The sequence below is a fragment of the Muntiacus reevesi genome, chromosome 2, assembly GCF_963930625.1.
Source record: "Muntiacus reevesi chromosome 2, mMunRee1.1, whole genome shotgun sequence".
Lineage (NCBI taxonomy): Eukaryota > Metazoa > Chordata > Mammalia > Artiodactyla > Cervidae > Muntiacus > Muntiacus reevesi.
Window position 1 is genome coordinate 274,396,655 of NC_089250.1, and position 22,730 is coordinate 274,419,384.

Sequence of the window (22,730 nt, forward strand, 5' to 3'; positions counted from 1 at the left end):
CACAGCTGAACAATAAAGAATCTGGCCCATCAATCGCGCCTGACCTCTGGACTACAAAGTAAGACCACACCCAGGGGGCCCCTTTCAGTGCCTGACACGCTATCTACAGAGTAAGACCCCACCCAGGGGGCCCCTTTCAGTGCCTGGCACGCTATCTACAGAGTAAGACCCCACCCAGGGGGCCCCTTTCAGTGCCTGACACGCTATCTACAGAGTAAGACCCCAGCCAGGGCGGCCCCTCCATGGGCCTGACCCGCTGAAGAACAGAGAAGGACCCCAGACAATGGAGCCCTCTTTGTGTCTGAACAGGCAGAGCTATGGGGAAAGACTGACCAGAGAGGCCTGCTGATCGCCAGGTACAAGAGCCTCAGAAAAGACTGTGATAGGGCCTTGACTCCTGCAGCGGAGGCAGTTCGTGTCCTTCCACACTTGGCGTCACCAGGGTCCCTGCAAGCCAAGCAGCTGCGCCCTCTTCACACTCAACTCTCACTGGGGCAGAGCAGCCACAGGCCAAAAACAAGTCTATGCACACGGGGTCATTTTGTCCTGTCCAACTCTTTGTGACCCTGTAGACTGTGTCCCACTAGGCTTTTCTGTCAGGGGGTTCTCCAGGCAAGAACACTGGAGTGTCCTGGCCAATACTGGTTGCCACACCCTTCTAGAGTACTGCATTTCCTGCTGCTTCAGCCACCAACTCCCCTGAGTACCTGGTGCTGCCAGAACCCCTGAGACCCAAGCAGCTGCAGCACCTCCACAGCTGGCCCTCACTGGGGCAACCCAAGCCCTCCAGGGCAGCCTCAGGAGCAAACCCCAGTGGATGACCCACAGGCAGAGGTGAGATAAAAAACACAGTTGAAACCCAGGGGGCAGTGTGCCTAAGGAAGACCCAAAACTTTCCCACCAGCTCTACATGCTGCACATTAAATCCATGTGATCAACTAGGTCGACCTTGTCCATGCAATATATAAAAGAATATTGAGAGCATTCACTGAAGAAAATACAATAGTTCTGATAGCTATGGACCTTCAAGGCAAGAACACACAAGAGTAGGACAAGATTCGAATCTGAGCAGATCTGAGCTGATCCAGAGATCAGCATAGTGTGGGAAAGGAGTGCTCCTAGGGAGGTGAGGTCGACTGGGACTCCCAGCGAGGGAAAGGACTCTGACAGCAGTGACTCAAGAAAAACATTTATGATTCTTATCTTTTGACTAGTTCTGAAGATTCTTTTGGAAGTTTTTTCTTTCCTCCCCACCCCCCTCCCCCCCCAATCTATTGTAGTTGTCAATTTCATTGGCACTATGAAATCTTATTAAGCTTTTTAGGTTTATTATTATTATTATTTTTTTTTCAGTCACATTTCTTATTCTTATAAACCTATGCCTCTACATTGGGCTTTACCAGTTCTGTGGAATTTTACTTTTTTTCCCTCTCTCTCTCTTTATAATTTAATTTTTAAAAATTATTATTTTTTCTACATTTATTTATTTATTTGCTTTTCCTACTATTCTTTCCAACTTAGAGTTAATCCTTAATGTATATAAATCATTATCTACCTCTATTTAGCTTTGCCTATCTATTCCTTCTTCTCTTTCTTTCCTTTCCTCTCAACATATTTGTTAGTTTTATTTTCATTTCTTTCTTCCCCCCTTGGTATCTTGCTTCAGTTTTCATTTCCAGTTTGTGCTTTAGTTAATTTTGTTCTTCACTGGTCAATTTTATTTTTCCCTTTGTTGGCGGAGTCAATCTACTGTACTTTATTTTTCTTGGGCTGTTTTGACTTTGCTCATGGGTGTATATGCATATGTGTATATTTCATTATTGTAGTTATTATTTGCCTGACTTCGTAGCTGCCATTTGCCTGCAGTTCATCTTGGATTTATTGTCTTGGGGTATTTGTTTTAGTCTCACTTAATGTCATGACAAATCACTTGTGGAATCTTCCTTCCTGACCAGAAATCAAGCCCTGAACGTTTGGAATGGAAACACTGACTCCAGGAGCCTAGACTCTCAGAGAACTAAGCCTAGGGAGTATCAAATAGTGAGAACTCACACAAAGAAAATCACTTGAATACAAGACCCAACCCCCAGTAACACCCTGTGCAGGACACCTCATCCAAGCAACAAACAAAACACAAATACAAACCCAATCATCAGCAGACAGGATTACCACCTCATTCCCTTTGCCAATCAGGGGAAAACAACAAACACACAGAAACTCAGCACAACTCTCACCCTATAAGAAGCTTACACAAGCCACTGGACCAAACTTAGCAGGGCAGAAACCAAAAGGAAGAAAAACTTCAACCTTGAACCCTGAGAAAAGAAGACCTCAAAATACAGTAAGTTAAAATGAAAAAAATACTGAAAAGGCAGAGAAATAAGAGACAAAAGAGGAATGAACTAGAAACACAGAAGTCCAAATAAATGAGGAAATAGGCAAAAGACCTGAAAAAAAATTTAGAATAATGACAGTAATGATGAAAAACCTTGAAAACAAAACGGAGAAAATGCTAGGATCAGTTAACAAAGACTTAGGAGAATTAAAATGCTGGGTTGGAAGAAACACAAGCTGGAATCAAGGTTGCCAGGAGAAATATCAATAACCGCAGATATGCAGATGACACCACACTTATGGTAGAAAGTGAAGAGGACTTAAAAAGCCTCTTGATGAAAGTGAAAGAGGGAAGTGAAAACGTTGGCTTAAAGTTTAATATTCAGAAAACTAAGATCATGGCATCTGCTCCCATCACCTCATGGGAAATAGATGGGGAGACAGTGGAAACAGGGTCAGACTTTATTTTTTTGGGTGCTCCAAAATCAATGCAGATGGTGACTGCAGCCATGAAATTAAAAGATGCTTACTCCTTGGAAGCAAAGTTATGATCAAACTAGATAGCATATTAAAAAGCAGACACATTATTTGCCAACAAAGGTCCATTTGGTCAAAGCTATGGTTTTTCCAGTGGTCATGTATGGATGTGAGTGTTGCACTGTGAAGAAAGCTGAGCGCCGAAAAAGTATTGCTTTTGAACTGTGGTGTTTGAGAAGACGGTTGAGAGTCCCGTGGACTGCAAGGAGATCCGACCAGTCCATCCTAAAGGAGATCAGCCCTGGGTGTTCACTGAAAGGACTGATGTAGAAGATGAAACTCCAGTACTTTGGCCACCTCATGTGAAGAGTTGACTCATTGGAAAAGACCCTGATTGCTGGGAGGGATTGGGGGCAGGAGGGCAAGGGGATGACAGAGAATGAGATGGCTGGATGGCATCACCGACTCGATGGGCATGAGTTTGAGTAAACTCTGGGAGTTCATGATGGACAGGGAGGCCTGGCGTGCTGCGATTCATGAGGTGGCAAAAAGGTGGACACAACTGAGCGACTGAACTGAACTGAGAAGAATTAAAGAATAAACACATAGAGACAACACAATTACTGAAATTAAAAATATTCTAGAAGAAATCAATAGCAGAATATGCGAAGCAGAAGAACGAGTCAGTGAGCTGGAAGATAAAATGGTTCTATTTTGTCTTTAGAAATAGCTTCTGAAGAGCAGAATAAAGTAAAAAGAATGAAAAGAACTGAGGAGTGTCTCAGAGACCTCTGGGAGAATATCAAACACACCGATATTTGAATTATAGGGGTCCTAGAAGAAGAAGAGAAAAGGAAAGGGTATGAGAAATTTTTTGAAGAGATTATAGTAAAAAAATTACTCCTACATAGAAAAGATATAGCCAACCAAGTCCAAGAGACACAAAGAGTACCACATAGGAGAAACTGAAGGAGAAACACACCAACACATACTAATCAAACTAACAAAGACTAAACACAGAGAAGGAATATTAAAAGCAGCAAGGGAAAAGCAGTAAGCAACATACAAGGGAAAACCCCACACATGTAACAGCTGATCTTTCCGCAGAAACTCTGCAGGGTAGAAGGGAATGGCAGGATATACTTAAATCTCTGAAATGGAAGAATGTGCAACCAAGATTACTGTACCCAGAAGGATCTCATTCAAAATTGATGGAGAAATTAAAAGGTTTTCAGACAAGCAAAAGTTAAGAGAATCCAGTACCAGCAAACCAGCTTTTCAACAAATGTTAAAGGGACTTGTATAGTCAAGAAATACAAGGGAAGAAAAGAGATCTACAGAATCAAGCCCAAACAATTAAGAAAATGGCAATAGGAACATATATATCAATAATTACTTTAAATGTAAATGGATTAAATGCTCCATCTGAAAGACACAGACTGGCCAAATGGATGCATATTCAAGACCCATGTATATGCTGTCGACAAGAAACCCACTTCAAAGCTAAAGACACATATGGACCAAAATTGAGAGAATGGAAAAATATATTCCATGCAAATGGGAAGCAAAAGAAAGCTGGAGTAGCAATCTTCATATCATGCAAAATAGACCTTAAAATAAAGAATATTGCAAGAGATAAGGAAGGACACTACATAATGATCAAGGGATCATTCCAAGAGGAAGACATAACAATTGTAAATATCTATGTACACGACATAGGAACACCTCAATACATAAGACAACCCCTAACAGACATAAAAGGAGAAATTGGCAGTAACACAATAAAAATAGGAGACTTTAACACTCCACTCACACCAAGGGACAGATCATCAAAACAGAAAATAAGAAAACACAAGTCTTAAAAGATACATTAGATGAGATGAATCTCATGGATAACTTCAGGACATTCCATCCAAATACAGAGGGATACACCTTCTTCTCAAGTGCACATGGAACATGCTCCAGGACAGACCACATCTTGGGTCACAAATCAAACTTCACTAAATTGAAGAAAATTGAAATTGTATCAAGCATCTTCTCCAACCACAACGCTATGAGACTTGATATCAATTTCAAGGAAAAAAAAAAAAAAAAAAAACCAAAAAACTGTAAGAAACACAAACACAAGGAGATTAAACAACATGTTTCTAAATAACCAAGAGGTCGCTGAAGAAATCAAAAAGGAAATAAAAAATTATCTAGAAACAAACGACAATGAAAACATGACATCTCAAAACCTATGGGATGCAGCAAAAGCATTTGTAAGAGGGAAGCTTATAGCAATAAAATCCTACCTCAAGAAACAAGAAAAACATCGAATAGACAACCTAACCTGACACCTAGAACAACTGGAAAATGAAGAACAAACCCCCCCTAGAATTAGTAGAAGGAAATAAATCATAAACATCCAAGTGGAAATAAATGAAAAAGAAATGAAAGAAGCAATAGTAAAGATCAATGAAACTAAAAGCAGGTTCTTGGAGAAGATTAACAAAATTGACAAACCTTTAGCCAGACTCATCAAGAAAAAGAGAAAGTGAAAGTGAAGTCGCTTAGTCATGTGCGACTCTTTGTGACTCCATGGACTGTAGCCTACCACGCTCCTCCGTAAAATGACAGATAAGAAATTCCCTCTCATTTGAAAATCCCTCAAATTGAAAATCCTTCTCAGGTACTTTGGCTCCATTCCGCTACTCATAATCTAAAGGGAGGCACAGTTCAGTGGTCAACTAACTTTTCATAGAAAGACGTCTCATGGAGATAAACTACACAAGCAGACACATGAAACTCCCTTCCTTTCTTAGACCTCAGTATTTCTTACTCCTTCCAAATGAATCCCTGTCTGTCTCCAGGGACCAAAGGGAATAGAACCTTCCTCAAGCCATTTCAATAGTCTCTTTGGAGATGATTGGCATAAAATTTGATTGTTGTTTTATCGCTAGCAACTGAGCAATAAAGGTTTTCACATACAATCTCAGTTCCCCAAGCCTGTGTCACATCGAAGCTACAGGTGAAAAGATAATTGCAGTTCTGAAGGGACGTGAATCACAGGATGAGAAGCCCTTATCTAGGCGTTTGGCTGCCTCCCTCCCTATCACATGGGCAGCGTGCAGTGACCAGAACCATGAGCCCACTATCCGGGCAATGGGAGGACGTCAAGTGAGTAGTTTCTGTTTCAGCCTGAGGGCAAGAATCTGCAAGAAACAGGTGCTTTGGGGAGTCTGGGTTGGTGACCATACAGGAAAAAGAAAGTGTTCGGACTCAAAGTAATCCAAGGCCAAAGCAACATGGGAAGGAGGAATAATTTTAAAAACTCAATGGAGCTATTAAAGAGAGATTAGGTGCTATACCAAATGTCAGTTCCCAATACCTCCTAAAATATCTTAGTGTAATTCTTTTTGAAAAATATTTATTTGGCTGTGCCGAACCGTACTTGTAGAATATGGGATCTAATTCCATGATGAGGGATCAAACCTAGGCCTTCAACCCCAACCTCCCCCTCCCACCACCCACATTGGGAAGGAGGAATCTTAGTCACTGGGCCACCAAGGAAGTCACAGTGTAATTTTTGTGACAGTGATCGCTACTGTTGAATTCAAGCCATATGAAACCTGATGTTTAATGTAACTAGTGACTGCAACTGCATACATAGATCTGAAATCATGGAGTACCTTACAGAAATCATGCATTTTTAGGGTTAATATACGTGTGCCAAAAGCAGCTCTATGATTAATAAAAAGAAATTAAAACTATGGGTTTGATTTGTCTTTAATAGAAACAGTGGATACAGTTCACAATTTTCTGCTCAGTCGTGTCGGACTCTTTGAAATGCCATGTATTGTAGACCGCCAGGCTCCTCTGTCCATGGAAGTCTCCAGGGAAGAATACTGTCTCTTTCTTCATTCAGCTCAGTTCAGATGCTCAGTCATGTCCGACTCATTACAACCCCATGGGCTGCAGCACGCCAGGCCTCCCTGTCCATCACCAACTCCCAATGTCTATTCAAACTCATGTCCATTGAGGTGTGATGCCATCCAACCATCTCATCCTCTGTTGTCCCATCTCCTCTCACCCTCAATCTTTCCCAGCATCTGGGTCTTCTCAAATAAATCAGTTCTTTTCATCTTCTGATTAAAGCCTTTGCCACATTCTATACACTTATACGGTCTCTCCCCAGTATGAATTCGCTGATGTCTAGTAAGAGCAGAACTGTTCATGAAGGACTTCCCACATTCTGTACACTTATAACGCTTCTCCCCCATATGAATTCGGTGATGATTACTAAGATTTGAACTCGCAATAAAGGCTTTGCCACATTCTGAACATTTATAACATTTCTCTCCAGTGTGAGTAAGCTGATTTGAGTAAGAAGTGAGTGATGGACAAATGTTTTGTCACATTCTGTACATTTGAAAGATGTCTTTCCTGGATGAATTTTCCTATGTCTTCTTAGATTGGATGAGGTACTAAAGAATTTCCTATGTATCTTACGTTGGTTTTCTTTCTGTGAATTTTGAATAGTTTGCTGCTGTACAAGCTCTGAAGACTGATTAGAAGCTTTACCACATTCACTACAATTATAAGCCTTTTCTCCGGCGTGAATACTCTTTAGAGAAAGAACTGACATCTGATAAGAGATATGTCTGCATTTATTACTTTTAGAATCCCTGTGTGAAGATTCGGGTCCCTGATGTTTCATAAGGTTTGACTCTCCTTCAACCTTATACCCAGTTTGATTGCTTGAATACCTTCTCAATCCACCACAAATACCCTTATAATTACTGGGGCTGGAACTCTTGCTTAAGGCCTGACTAATTTTATTACACGTGGAAAGCTGTTCTGTATTAGCTATATCATGACGTACATTGAACAATGACGGTTGATCTACATCTCTTCCATTATCATCAACACTATTCATCGTGGAATGGAGAGGAAATATCTTTTGATGGAAGAATAATGATTTCCTGCTCACAGATCCCTCAAATTGAGTATATGGTGAGTTTTGTCCCTCATTTTTAAATTTCAGGTGTTCAGACATGCTTGAACCTATGCTTAAATGAAGGCTACGTTCAGAATTGTTTCAGTGAGTATTTGCAGTAGAGACTAAATCACCTTCCAAATACACCACGTTTCCTTTCAGAGAACATGTGTGTTCCTCAGGCTGAGGTGAATCTTTTCTTAAAGACTTACACTTCTCAGCAGATATTGAAGACTGAAATTGGTGTTCTCCACAATTTGACTCATGTTGCTCATTTCTTTTTGCAATAATGTTTGCCTTATGTGTCACTGTCTCAATTTCTTTATGTCCATATAAACATCTTCTCTGTCTTTCATATGCTCTCGTATATTCCCAGTGTTTTATTAAATTGAAATTTCTGAGGTGAAATCTTTCATATATTCCTAGGTTTGCTTTTGGAAACAAATCTTTTATCCTTGGTTTCTGTGGCATCAAATCACAGGTGTCTTGTGGAGACGTAGCTGAAAGATAGCAAATAATAAGTAATTTTGCCTGCTATTTCCAGGGAATATCCTTAAAGTGTTAGAGAAAACTGATTTACCCTTCACTAGTTCAAAAATAAAATAGAGAAGGAAGGATCAAATTCCCAGACTATTAGGAAGACATAGACTTCTCTCTCCACAAAATGACCAAGAATACATCAGAAATGGAACTCTTCTCACAGAGCCCAGCTGGCCACTAGCAGAGGCCCTTGGAAATCTACAAGGACAGATACATTCTTGCTGAGCCAGGTAGGACAAGAGAAAGAAGAAGCAAAAGGAAGAGGAGAGGATGTGGGATGGGGCCTGCAACCATGGGGGGACATGAACGTGAGGAGTGGTCTCCACATCCGGGGAAGGCCCTCGTTGGGGAGCTCAGTTTGGACAGAAGGAGAGCCTCATTCTCTGTGGGGGAGAACATGGCAACCCGCGTGTGACAGCAGGACAGGGTGAGACCTGCACACGGGATACTGACCCCTGCCCTGCCCACCCAGCCTGAGAGGCATGTCCACCGCTGCAGACAAGGGCTGGGTGCTGAAATGTGGGGTTCGGACAGCAGACCCAGGCAGAGGCCTGTGGTTGGCAGTGAGGAGACATCCTGAGGGGACGGGAGTGAGGGACGGGGCTCTAAAAACGGGATGCTTGTGGAGGAAGCCTGAACCACCACAGAGCAGAGCACAAACGTCTGGACCAATCTCACGCACCAAGGTGCAGGCACCAGAAGGATGACTAACGAGGTGCCCGTAGCCTTCAAAACAGAGACTACAAGCAGAAACTGGACAAAATGAGATGGCAAAGGAATGTGTGACAGAGGGAGAAGCAGGCTAAGAACCTACAGGAAGCACTAAATGAAGAGGAGACAGGCAATCTAAGGATTACTTCTTGCTTTTAGTCATCTTAAGTGGAGACACCAAGCATTTTCACAAATCCTAGCTGCCTAATAATTGTTTCATCCATTGCTTGTCATACATGTTTCTGAAAATGTTCTATTATATGTTTCAATACGAAAATAATAAATGATATTGACAGAGAACTAATCAGATGCTGAAAACACATAGGACAATATCTGAGGAAACTGATTACAGGTAAGGTAAACTCAATAAACTACTAGTTGTTAAGAAAGAGAGACTTTTGAAAATATACTTGAAACCCTGTGAATTCTACTCATTGCTCTGTGGAGACCTAAATGGGAAAGAAGTCAAAAGAATGGGAAAGACTAGAGATCTCTTCAAGAAAATTAAAGATACCAGGGGAATATTTCATGCAGAGATGGGCACAATAAAGGACAGAAATGGTATGGACGGAACAGAAGCAGATCTTAACAAAAGGTGTCAGGAATGCATGGAGGAGCTATACAAAATATCCTAATGACCGTGATAACCAGGATGGTGTGATCACTCACCTAGACACACACATCCTGTAGTCTAAAATTAAGTGGGCCTAGGAAGCATCACTACAGGCAGAACTAGTGGAGGTGATGGAATTCCAGCTGAGCTATTTGAAATCTTAAAGATGATGCTGTGAAAGTGCTGTACTCAATATGCCAGCAAATTTGGAAAACTCAGCAGTGGCCACAGGACTGGAAAAGTTCAGTTTCCATTCTAATCTCAAAGAAAGGGAATGCCAAAAAATGTTAAAATGACCACACTCGTTTCAAACACTAGCAAAGGAAGGCTCAAATTTCTCCAAGCAAGGCTTCAGCAGAGTGTGAACTGAAAACTTCCAGACATTCAAGCTGGATTTTGAAAAGCCAGAGGAACCAGAGAACAAATTGTCAACATTCTTTGGATCACTGAAAAAGCAAGAGAGTTCCAGAAAAACATCTGCTTTGGCTTTGTTGACTATGCCAATGCCTTCGAACGTGTTGATCACAACAAACTCTGGAAAACTCTTAAAGAGATGGGGATACCAGACCACCTTACCCACCTCCTGAGAAATCTGTATGCAGGTCAAGAAATGAGAGCTAGAACTGGACATGGAAAACCGGACTGGTTCCAATTTGGGAAAGCATTATGTCAAGACTGTATATTGTCACCCTGCTTATTTAACTTATATGCAGAGTACATCATGCAGGAGCCCTTGGTTGATCCCTGGGTTGGGAGGATTCCCTGGAGAAGGGAAAGGCTCCCTGCTCCAGTATTCTGGCCTAGAGAATTCCATAGCTGGTATAGTCTGTGGGGCTGCAAAATGTCAGACATGACAGAGCAAATTTCACTTTCATTTTTCACATTTCATCATGCTAAATGGTGGGCTGGAAGAAGCACAAGCTGGAATCAAGATGCAGAGAGAAATATCAAATACCTCAGATATACAGACGACACCATCCAAAGGGCAGAAAACAAAGAGAAACTGAGGCATCCCCTGAAGAAACTGAAAGAGGCAAGTGAAAACCTGACCTCAGCTCTGGATTGAAAAAACCAAGATCATGGCATCCAGTCCCATCACTTCATGGCCAATAGATGTGCAAACAATGGAAATGATGACAGACTTAATTTTTGGGGGTTCCAAAAATACTGCAGATTGTGACTGCAGTCATGAAATTAAAAGATGCTTGCTCCCTGGAAGGAAAACTATGAGCAACCTAGGCAGCATATTTAAAAGCAGAGACATGGAAGAATCAATATTGTCAAAGTGGCTATTCTACCCAAAGCAATCTATAGATTCAGTGCAATCCCTATCAAGCTACCAACGGTATTTTTCACAGAACTAGAACAAATAATTTCACAATTTGTATGGAAATACAAAAAACCTCAAATAGCCAAAGTAATCTTGAGAAAGAAGAATGGAACTGGAGGAATAAACCTGCCTGACTTCAGACTCTACTACAGAGCCACAGTCATCAAGACAGTATGGTACTGGAACAAAGACAGAAATATAGATCAATGGACCAGAATAGAAAGCCCAGAGATAAATCCACGAACCTATGGACACCTTATCTTTGACAAAGGAGGCAAGGCTATACAATGGAAAAATGACAATCTCTTTAACAAGTGGTGCTGGGAAAACTGGTCAACCACTTGTAAAAGAATGAAACTGGAACACTTTCTCACACCATACACAAAAATAAACTCAAAATGGATTAAAGATCTAAATGTAAGACCAGAAACTATAAAACTCCTAGAGGAGAACATAGACAAAACACTCTCCCACATAAATCACAGCAAGATCTTCTATGACCCACCTCCCAGAATATTGGAAATAAAAGCAAAAATAAACAAATGGGACCTAATGAAACTTAAAAGCTTTTGCACAACAAAGGAAACTATAAGTAAGGTGAAAAGACAGCCCTCAGATTGGGAGACAATAATAGCAAATGAGGAAACAGACAAAGGTTTAATCTCAAAAATATACAAGCAACTCCTGAAGCTCAATTCCAGAAAAATAAATGACCCAATCAAAAAATGGGCCAAAGAACTAAACAGACATTTCTCCAAAGAAGACATACAGATGGCTAACAAACACATGAAAAGATGCTCCACATCGCTCATTATCAGAGAAATGCAAATCAAAACCACAATGAGGTACCATTACACGCCAGTCAGGATGGCTGCTATCCAAAAGTCTACAAGCAATAAATGCTGGAGAGGGTGTGGAGAAAAGGGAACCCTCTTACACTGTTGGTGGGAATGCAAACTAGTACAGCCACTATGGAAAACAGTGTGGAGATTTCTTAAAAAAACTGGGAATAGAACTACCATATGACCCAGCAATACCACTTCTGGGCATACACACTGAGGAAACCAGATCTGAAAGGGACACGTGCACCCCAATGTTCATCGCAGCACTGTTTATAATAGCCAGGACATGGAATCAAGCTAGATGCCCATCAGCAGATGAATGGATAAGGAAGCTGTGGTACATATACACCATGGAATATTACTCAGCCATTAAAAAGAATTCATTTGAATCAGTTCTAATGAGATGGATGAAACTGGAGCCCATTATACAGAGTGGGGTGAGCCAGAAAGCTAAAGAACATTACAGTATACTAACACATATATACGGAATTTAGAAAGATGGTAACGATGGCCCTATATGCAGGGCAGAAGAAGAGACGCAGAAGTACAGAACAGTCTTTTGAACTCTGTGGGAGAAGGGGAGGGTGGGATGTTTCGAAAGAACAGCTTGTATATTATCTGTGGTGAAACAGACCACCAGCCCAGGTGGGAGGCATGAGTCAAGTGCTCGGGCTTGTTGGGCTGGGAAGATCCAGAGGAATCGGGTGGAGAGGGAGGTGGGATGGGAGACCGGGATGGGGAATTCGTGTAACTCTATGGCTGATTCACATCAATGTATGACAAAACCCACTGAAAAATTAAAAAAAAAAAAACTGAACAGTTTAAGATAGATTACCACTAATAGGGTTCTTGTAAATATTTTAGAAAATGGAGAAAGGGGATGAAACTGTCTGTGATGTGAGCATGGATTTACTGGAAATGATCAGACCTGGGCTTGAGTCATGGAAACCCCACTCCCAAAACCCGGCATCTCTAGTAAACACATGTGAGTATTGTCAACGACAAACTGGCACTTGCCAAGAACATTGCCAGCAACTGAACAACAACAACAAGGACGCTTGCCATCTGCCTCTATGAAGAATGAACCTTCTGGTGCTGAAACTGTTGATGTTCAACCTCCCCTGAGGGACTTCAGATTGGATTCAAGCACTCTGTGCTCCAGGGAATCTGGTGGAACTCGTCTGAAGAGAGTTAGCTATTTTCAGGAACTGATTTCAGGATTCCAGTCCTTGCATCTCTTCATATCTGTGTGTGCTAGGCTTCGTCACTCAGTTGTATCCAACACTTTGTGACCCCATGGACTGTAGCCCACCAGGCTCCTCTGTTTATGGGGATTCTCCAGGCAAGAATACCAGAGTGGGTTGCCATGCCCTCCTCCAGGGGATCTTCTGAACCTATGGATCAAACCCAGGTCTCCCGCATTTAGCATCTGAGTCATCAGGGAAGCCCCTTCATATCTAGAAAAGCACTAAGTCACTCAACGGTGACATCAGGTCCTCATGAGTGGCAGAAATGCTTTTTGTCAAGTTAGCGCTTGACTGCACTGAACCTTATACACCCACCTTCCCCCACCGCCTCTTGGAGCAGTCTCTCAGAGTTGTCTGAGGTGCTGTCTCCTGGGTTCCTGTGTTCATTTTGCTCCAAATATAACTTAACTCACAATTCTTAAGTTGTGCATCTGTCTTAGCCAACAGTATTCATCGTTCAAAGCAAAGAGAAACCAAATGATACAGAGTTTCCCCACTAAATGTGACAGTTGCCCATATCCCTCACTTTTTCTTTCCAATACCCCTTTGTGAAGGCAGGAAAAAAAAAAAAAAAAGAATCTCATAGCACGGGATTCTCAGAGGAGCACCTGAACCAGTGAACATCCGAGGCCATGGGTTAAGAACTCCATGGAAAAATGTATTATCACTGCCAGGCATTTTGGCAATATTATGAAAACCATGATCTCAATCTATTATGAAAAATATTAGCTTTATGCAATTTGCAGTGCGTGTATACCTCCCGTGATCTGTAACCTAATAGTACATGTCATAGTAAGTTTTTCTTATTGGAACAGAGGATGGCCTCTGGTACGTTATTTCTGAAAATTTTCTGAGATATTCTGGACTGCTGAGTTCATTCTATTTATAAGGGCATTTTTTTTACTCCTGTTCTACAGAACTGAATTGCATTTACATGTAAACTCATCACGGCGTCTCCCTACTTCCCTGGGATCCCAACACCAACCACATTCCAGTGGGAATCTCAGATACCTCTAACCCCTCCCCACCCCGAGTTCATTTCTCAAAAAGGGAAGTCACTAATTCATCCTGAGATTTCATCATGGTCTACAGAAAGCAAGGATAGGATGAAGAAAAGGCTGTGGACACAAGGGAGAAGCAGGCTAAGAGCCGGTCTTCACCATTATAAGAAATAAAGGAAATAGAAGTCATTGACAACACACCGCCAGAGAGAAACATTAGAATCAGAGCGTAAAGGTGTGCAGCTTCTCAGCCCAGCCCTTTCAGGAGGAAAAGCAGACACAGCCCCAGACCAGGGACAGGACGTTTACCTGAGAAGCTGCCATTTCCTCCTCTTCTTCCTCCTGCTCTGCGTCTTCTTTGGGGATGTTATGTCCCAAACTCGCACACAGGCTGAGAAAACACCTTTAAAGGCATCCACACAGCTCTTTCACCTTCAACTGCTGCAGTGAAAAGGAAGAGAACGACTTCTTTCTCTCTCCTTTTTCTGAGCTCTTTTCTGGCTTCCTCTGTCCCTCAGCTGTAGCGGGTAATCAAGATTAAGCTGATATGCGAATCACATCCTGGGTTTGGTGCTCACTTTCCCCACTCTCTTTGCAGACCACCCCGAGAGTTCTCTTTCTTTCCGCATTAGAGAGCCAAGCCCCAGAAGAATTCACAAGAGACAAGGGACCCAACTTCTGGGCTCCCTGACTCTGCCTCTGAGGGTCTTTGAAACAATGCAGCAGGAAGACCCGCTTCCAGGAGCCCTGAGCTTGAGCCCTCAGATCTGCCTGTCCCAGAGCTCCGGAGAGAGTTGAGGGCGGGATCTTCTAGAATCAAAGAACCTCAGCCTGATTCCCGGGGAGGGGCTCTTTCTCGGTTGGGTTTGGCCTGTGCCTGTGCCCTTAGGGGAGGGGAGGGAGGGGTGAGTGTTTGGTGGGAATCACCTGGGGGCCCTGGGTTCCTGCAAGTCTTTGCTCTCAGGATTCTAGGAAAGATGGCCTGAGTCCTTAGTTTTGGTTTGTTTGTTACTCCCCTCTGTAATCTGGGAAACAGGTTTGCACAAAATGATTTGCACTGTGACCACCTCTCTTCAGGTGGGGGGTCTGCTACAGCAAGACCAGGATCCGGGATGTGTTTCCATCACAGCTTTCTTTGAGAATAAACCAGGGGCAGCAGTGGACATTGGGTTAACAGTGTGTATGTGCAGGGACAGATGCATTTGAAAACGATGCCCTAAAATCTATCCGGTGACCAACCAAGGAAACAAGTCATAAGTGAACTTACCCATAAATTAACACATGAAACAGATTCTCTGGTAGCTCAGAGAGTAAAGAGTCTGCCTGCATGTGGGAGACCTGAGTTTGATCCCTGGGTCTGGAAGATCCCCTGGAGAAGATATGGCAACCATCTCCAGTATTCTTGCCTGGAAAATATCATGGACAGAGGAGCCTGGCGGGCTACAGTCCATGGAGTCCCAAGGAATCAGACATGGTCTGAGTGACTTCACCTTCACTTTCAAAACAGAAAAATGTTGCTTCTCTACTTCATGTTTGTATTTCTAGGCTTTATGAATCATCTGCTACAGTTTGTTCTCTATTCTTTATGGAGAATCCTATTTTCTCACATCTTTAAAAGATAATTGACTAAGGAAAAACTAAGCTAGGAGCATATCGTTTTTTCTAATAGTATATATTCTATAAATGATCACTGTACATGCACCAGTACCAATATCTCAGATGATTTAGTTTCACAGCGGAATTTAGAGTAAGATACGAAGATTTCCCATATACATATTTCTCCCATACGTGGATAGTCTTCCTACTTATTTCCCCACCAGTGTTTACATTTGTTACCACAGATGAATCTAGAAAGACATGAAATAATGTTTCTAGTCTCACCTTATATTTCTCTTCTGGGGGTGTTCACTCTAGGGTCTGGGAAAGTGTATAATAACTTGTGTCCATTGCAACAGTTTCACAGGATGACTTCATGGTCCTGAACTCACGGTATTCATAGCCCCTGCTTTGCAACCCATGGCAACCACTGACCATTTTAATCTCTTCTACATTTCTGACTAGATTCTCAGGTGGCTCTGAGGTGACGAATCCAGCTGCCAATGCAGGTGACCCGGGTGATGTGGGTTCAATCCTTGGGTAAGGATCCCCTGCAAGATCCCTTGAAAGAAGTAATGGCCACCCACTCAATGTTCTTTCCTGGGAAATCTCACGGACAGAGGAACCTGGCAGGCACAGTCCATTGGGTCCCAAAGCCTCAGACACAATGGAGCACATGAGAACATTCACCTACACCACAATGCCAGGTTGTAAAAATCCGACTTCTTGTGGCACTTTCAGATGGATTTCTTTCACTTACTAAAACGCATGGAATGATTGTCCATGTATTTTATACCTGGAAAGCTTAATATAAAAATGCTTAATATCTATGTCTGCAGCTCTAGTCCTGCTCATTATATAGGATCATCAATAACATTTTCTAGATTCCATATATCTTTGTTAATACAATATTTTCACAAATATAGAGATTAGACCTGTGGACACTATGGGAGAATGAGAGGGGGCCCAACTGAGACAAGAGTCTCGACATATATTCACTGCAATGTATAAAACAGGTAGCAGGTGGGAACCTGCTCTATAGCACAGAGAGCTCAGCGCGGGGCTCTGTGATGGCTAGAGGGGTGAGAGGGAGATCGTGGGAGGGAGGTTCGAGAGAGAGTGGTGTGCATATACCTATGGTGTGGGGGCCTGGGGCATCACCCCTGGCCCAGGAATCCCCCACGTGCTGTGGGGAGACTAAGCCTGTGCCCACAGCCGCTGAGGCTGGCTGAGAAAACTTGCCCTTTTCGATGGGCAAGACACAAAAGAAAGTTGCTCACCATCGCTAAATAGTAAGAAACGCAGAACAAAGCTACAGTGACGTATCACCTCCTGCCAGTCAGAATAGCACAGAGCCCACTAATAATGTCACAAACGCGGAAGAGGCTGGGAGAACAGGGAACCTCCTGAATGGCTGGAGGGAATGTAAGCTGGTGCAGTCACTTGGGAGGACAGTGTGGAAGTTCCTTCAAAAATGTAACCTCCTGATATTTAAGGAAATGAATGCCCAGAATAGTAGACAGAAGAGATTAGTGGACAAATTTATAAGATTTGCAGTTTTTAGTAAATCATCTGCAATTCTGAAATGAGCAGTTGTGGTCTAGCATTCCTCAATTCTTTAAGTAAATGAGTACTAATACACACACTCACATGTTGCTTGTATTTCTCACTGCTAGTGTTTATACCTTCAGATATTTATTTATTGTGTTCAATGTATGCTATATAAATTATATAACATATATACTTTCAGATATTTATATATGGCATTGTGTATGTCATAGCCATGAGAAAACAGTTCCTTTAAGCCTTACAAAAACATATGCTAAGAAACAGGGTTAGATTTTATAAATCTTAGTTCAGAATTTTACCATCATGACTTTTAAGTATTCTTGTGACAAATGTTAAATTTACATTTGCTTAAATGAGCCCATGAAAAGTCTCACTTAGCTCAACAGAAGAACAAAGGAAAACTGAAGCAGGTGAGTTCATGACTCTAGGTCCTGAGAGAATTCACAGCAAGCTCTGAGTGAGGTCAAGGATAGAAGTGAGCAGAGAAAGAGGCAGTAATTGGGCTTATGGTTTTTATAAGAGGCCCTGGGCGAAGTGCTGTGGGCTCCCCAGGCTGAGTGTGGATGGACCCATTCAAACCAAGAGGAGCAGGATTCTGGTGAGCTCTGAGGGTGTCACTGAAGGAGAGCCTGTGAATAGGCCCTGGGGTTCAGGAAGCTTGCTGGTCTCAAGGAAGTGGGTCTTCTAGTGCAAGTGCTCACACGACTGGCTGGTGTGAGTTCAAGGACCTGCAGGCTGCCTGCTCCCCAGACAGATGCTGAGGCGGCAACAGCATGGAGCATTTCAGGGGAGCTCTCAACAGTACTCTGTATGATCCTTCTTATTAGAACCGTCACAATGTCCCTGCAGCTACAGAGAGGGGGAAAAGTACAATAGAGAAATGATGGGAAATACATGATCCAATGATTTGAAACTTAAGGGCAGGAAGGAAACTAATTGTTACAGACTTCACCCATCTAGGCTACCGAAGAGTTTCTTGTTAGGTATTCTTTCCTGCAACCTTAAATTGCTAGGCTAACACTACATTCATTACACACCAACATTTACACAAGAGAACATTCAGTTTTCTTGTTTAACATGCATGCTTATCACACACAGAATAAAAACTTTTACACTCCACTATGTAACCTTGGTTAAAATACATATTATAAGCATAAAGAATGATATTCTTTCTTCTGATAAAATGATCTGAGAAGGGTGATTTCTATGGTTACAAAAGGGAGACTAATGATTTAAGAAGATGTACACTAATTATATGACTTTTCTGGGAAGGTTTTTCCATACATTTCTAGGGGAGCAGAGATGTCTTTAATTGAAACATGACACTTGATATTCATGACTTCTGTTGATATTATAAAATACATCAAGATTTTAGTGAACTGTTATTGTACTTTTCTTTAAAAGCAAGTGATGTAACTATTGAAAATGGACATCTTACTTTAATCTGTGGAATTATTCCCTGAACACTTACATCACGGTGACTTATAGGGATGTGTGACATGAATGACAAACACCACCATTTAGATGTTCACTGTACATGTTACATCCCTGTGTCCTTAATCTTATAATAGAGAAAAATATAAATGTTTTCTTCCTAGGGAGAAGGGCTTCTCTCATCTTTGAGGTACCAACCATGAAAAACATAACTTCGCATGCACACTAGAAATGAAGTGTGGCATGGAGTAATTTGAGAATTCAGTTACATTCATTTTGGTTTTCAAATAATCACAAATTGTGTCAATATAGACAAACATACACAGCTAGTAACTGTACATGGCTAAATATCACCTCTTCATCTTGTGATCCATACTAACATATCAATTTTCTGTCTATTTTATCTATGAATCACATCTACAATATTTCTCCCTAAGAGGAACATCAGAAAACAGGATTTATGAAATGATTTCTAGTATGCATTTCCTGATATTTATTTAGATTTTTTGTAAATACTTATTTACATTTTCTTTACGTCATTCCATATCTTTCTTATATAAGCAGTCTTGGGTTTCCTGAACTGTATGTTCAGGACAAACGTCTTCCATGTCTTACTTCATTACTAGGGTTTCCCACCAGGACACCTTTGCAGGTTTCCTTACATTTATGAGATTTCCTTCAGTATGAATTATCTGATGGTAAGTAAGACCAATGTGCTGGGTTAAAGTCTTTATCAAAATCCTTACATTTATAAGGCTTCTCTTCAGTATGAATTCACTCACGTTTAGTAAGAGTTGCATAGTGACTGAAAGCATTTTCACCTTCTTTACATTTATAAGGTTTCTCTCCAGTGTGAATTTTCTGATGGTGAGTAAGATCTGTCCGGTACCAATCTTTACATTTAAAAGGCTTCTCTCCAGTATGAATTCGCTGGTGTTTTGTGAGAGTAGAGCATCGACTGAAAGCTTTTCCACATTCTTCACATGTATATGGTTTCTCTCCAGTGTGAATTCTCTGATGGTGAGAAAGACTTGAGGGCCGCCTAAAGCCTTTGCCACAATCCTTACATTTATAAGGCTTCTCTCCACTATGAATTCTCTGATGGTACATAAGCCCTGAGCCCTGGCTAATGTCTTTGCCACAATCCTTACATTTTTAAGGCTTCTCTCCAGTATGAATACGCTGGTGTTTCATAAGAGTTGAGTATTGACTGAAAGTTTTTCCACATTCTTGACATTTATAAGGTTTCTCTCCAGTGTGAATTCTCTGATGGCAAGTAAGACCTGAGAGCCAGCTAAAGCCTTTGCCACAATCCTTACATTTATAAGGCTTTTCTCCAGTATGAATTCGCTGGTGTTTTGTGAGAGTAGAGCATCGACTGAAAGCTTTTCCACATTCTTCACATGTATATGGTTTCTCTCCAGTGTGAATTCTCTGATGGTGAGTAAGACCTGAGGGCCGGCTAAAGCCTTTGCCACAATCCTTACATTTATAAGGCTTCTCTCCACTATGAATTCTCTGATGGTACATAAGCCCTGAGCCCTGGCTAAAGTCTTTGCCACAATCCTTACATTTATAAGGCTTCTCTCCAGTATGAATTCGCTGGTGTTTCATAAGAGTTGAGTATTGACTGAAAGCTTTTCCACATTCTTGACATTTATAAGGTTTCTCTCCAGTGTGAATTCTCTGATGGCAAGTAAGACCTGAGAGCCAGCTAAAGCCTTTGCCACAGTCCTTACATTTATAAGACTTCTCTCCAGTATGAACTCTCTGATGGTACATAAGCCATGAGCGCTGGCTAAATCCTTTGCCACAATCCTTACATTTATAAGGCTTCTCTCCAGTATGAATTCGCTGGTGTTTAGTAAGAGTTGAGTATTGACTGAAAGCTTTTCCACATTCTTGACATTTATAAGGTTTCTCTCCAGTGTGAATTCTCTGATGGCAAGTTAGACCTCCGTGTTGAATAAAGCCTTTGCCACAATCCTTACATTTATAAGGCTTCTCTCCAGTATGAACTCTCTGATGGTACATGAGGCCTGAGCCCCGGCGAAAGTCTTTGCCACAATCCTGACATTTATAAGGCTTCTCTCCAGTATGAACTCTCTGATGGTACATAAGGCCTGAGCCCCGGCTAAAGTCTTTGCCACAGTCCTTACATTTATAAGGCTTCTCTCCAGTATGAACTCTCTGATGGTACATAAGGCCTGAGACCTGGCTAAAGTTTTTGCCACAATCCTTACATTTATAAGGCTTCTCTCCAGTATGTATTCGCTGGTGTTGAATAAGAGTTGTGTATTGACTGAAAGTTTTTCCACATTCTTGACATTTATAAGGTTTCTCTCCAGTGTGAATTCGCTGGTGTTGAATAAGAGTTGCGTATTGACTGAAAGTTTTTCCACATTCTTGACATTTATACGGTTTCTCTCCAGTGTGAATTCTCTGATGGCAAGTAAGACTTCTGCGCTGAATAAAGCCTTTGCCACAATACGTACATTTACAAGGCTTCTCGTCACAATGAATTTGCTGGTGTTTAATAAGAGTTGTGTTTTGACTGAAAACTTTTCCACATTCTTGACATTTATAAGGTTTCTCTCCAGCATGAATTACCTGACGTTTATGAAGACATTAGCACTGTTTAAAGGCTTTGCCACAATCCTTACATTTAAAAGACTTCTCCCGGGTATGGACTCTCTGATGATAAGTAAGATTTGAGTGCTGGCTAAAGCCTTCGCCACATTCCTTACATTTATAAGGCTTCTGCCCAATATGGATTTGCTGATGCTGACTAAGTTTTGAACTCTGATTAAACGCATTGTCACATTCTGTACATTTGAAAGTATTCCATCCTGTATGAATTTCCTTATGTTTACGTAGATTGAGTGCATTAGTAAAGACTTTCTCACATTTCTTACACTTGTACTTTTTCTGTGGATTCTGAATACTCTCCTGTTGAATAAGTTCTGAAGACTGATTAGAAACATCATATTCACTACAATTGTAAGTCTTCTCTCCAGTATGGGTACTCTTATTTAGTGAAAGCCCTGATGCTCGATAAAAGATATTCCTACATGTATTACTTTTAGAATCCTTATCTGAAGATTGAGGTGCCTGATGTTTCCTAAGGTCAGAGTCTTGTTCAATGTTATATCCACTGTCATTGCATGAACAGTTTCTTGCTCCATCATAAATAGTCTGAAAACTATTGGGGTTGGAGCTCCTACTTAAGGCCTGACTCGTGTTATTACACATGAAAAGTTGTTCTATATTAACCCTATCACGATATGTATCAAACAGTGATGGCTTAATTAAGTCTCTTCCATTATTATCAACATTACACATTTTGGATTGGAGAGAACCTGTCTGTTGGTGGAAGAATAATGACCGGTTGCTCACAGATCCCTCAAGTTGATTATATTGTGAGTTTTTCCCATCATTTGTAAACTTCTCCTTATCAGACGTCGTTGAATGTATGTGTAATCGAGTCTATGTTCAGAGTGGTCTGAACGAGCATTTGGAGTAGAGACTCGATGACCTTCCAGATTTTCCACATTTCCCCTCAGAGAACGCATGTGTTTCAAAAACTGATGTGAGTCATTGCTTACAAAGATACACTGCGCGGCAGACGGTGATGACTGAATCGGGTGCTTCCCCCAATTTGACTCCCAGTGCTCATTTCTTCTGGCAGTCATGTCCACGGTGTGTGAAACGGTCTCAATTTCTTTATGTCCATATAAACATCCTCTCAGCCTTTCACACGCCCTTGTATATCCCCAGGCTTTGGTTAAATGTTCATTTCCTAGGGGAGCTCTTTCATACACGCCTAGGTTTGCATTTCGGATTAAATTTTCAAACCTTGGATTCTTTGACATCAAACCATGGGTGTTGTGAGAAGACAGAGCTGAAAGATACCAAATAAAAGCTTTCTTATCTACTATTCTCAGTATATATCCTTGAAGATTAAGGAAAATGGGGACCCAAGGATCAAGATGCCAGAGGATTAGGCAGACTGAAGTTCATCTCTCACCACAAATTCATCAAGAATACATCAGAATTGG

General features: G+C 41.5%; 1 protein-coding gene across 1 annotated transcript in view; it reads right to left on the reverse strand.

Moving 5' to 3' along the window:
• Positions 1-367: 367 nt before the first annotated feature.
• The window catches only part of LOC136157630 (zinc finger protein 420-like), a 28,035-nt gene continuing 5,672 nt past the window's right edge, over positions 368-22,730 (reverse strand). Inside the window, 6 exon segments of the mRNA XM_065919451.1 lie at positions 368-489; positions 6,956-7,174; positions 7,177-7,415; positions 8,128-8,138; positions 18,619-18,633; positions 19,390-22,035. Coding sequence (XP_065775523.1) covers positions 368-489; positions 6,956-7,174; positions 7,177-7,415; positions 8,128-8,138; positions 18,619-18,633; positions 19,390-22,035 — 3,252 coding nt within the window.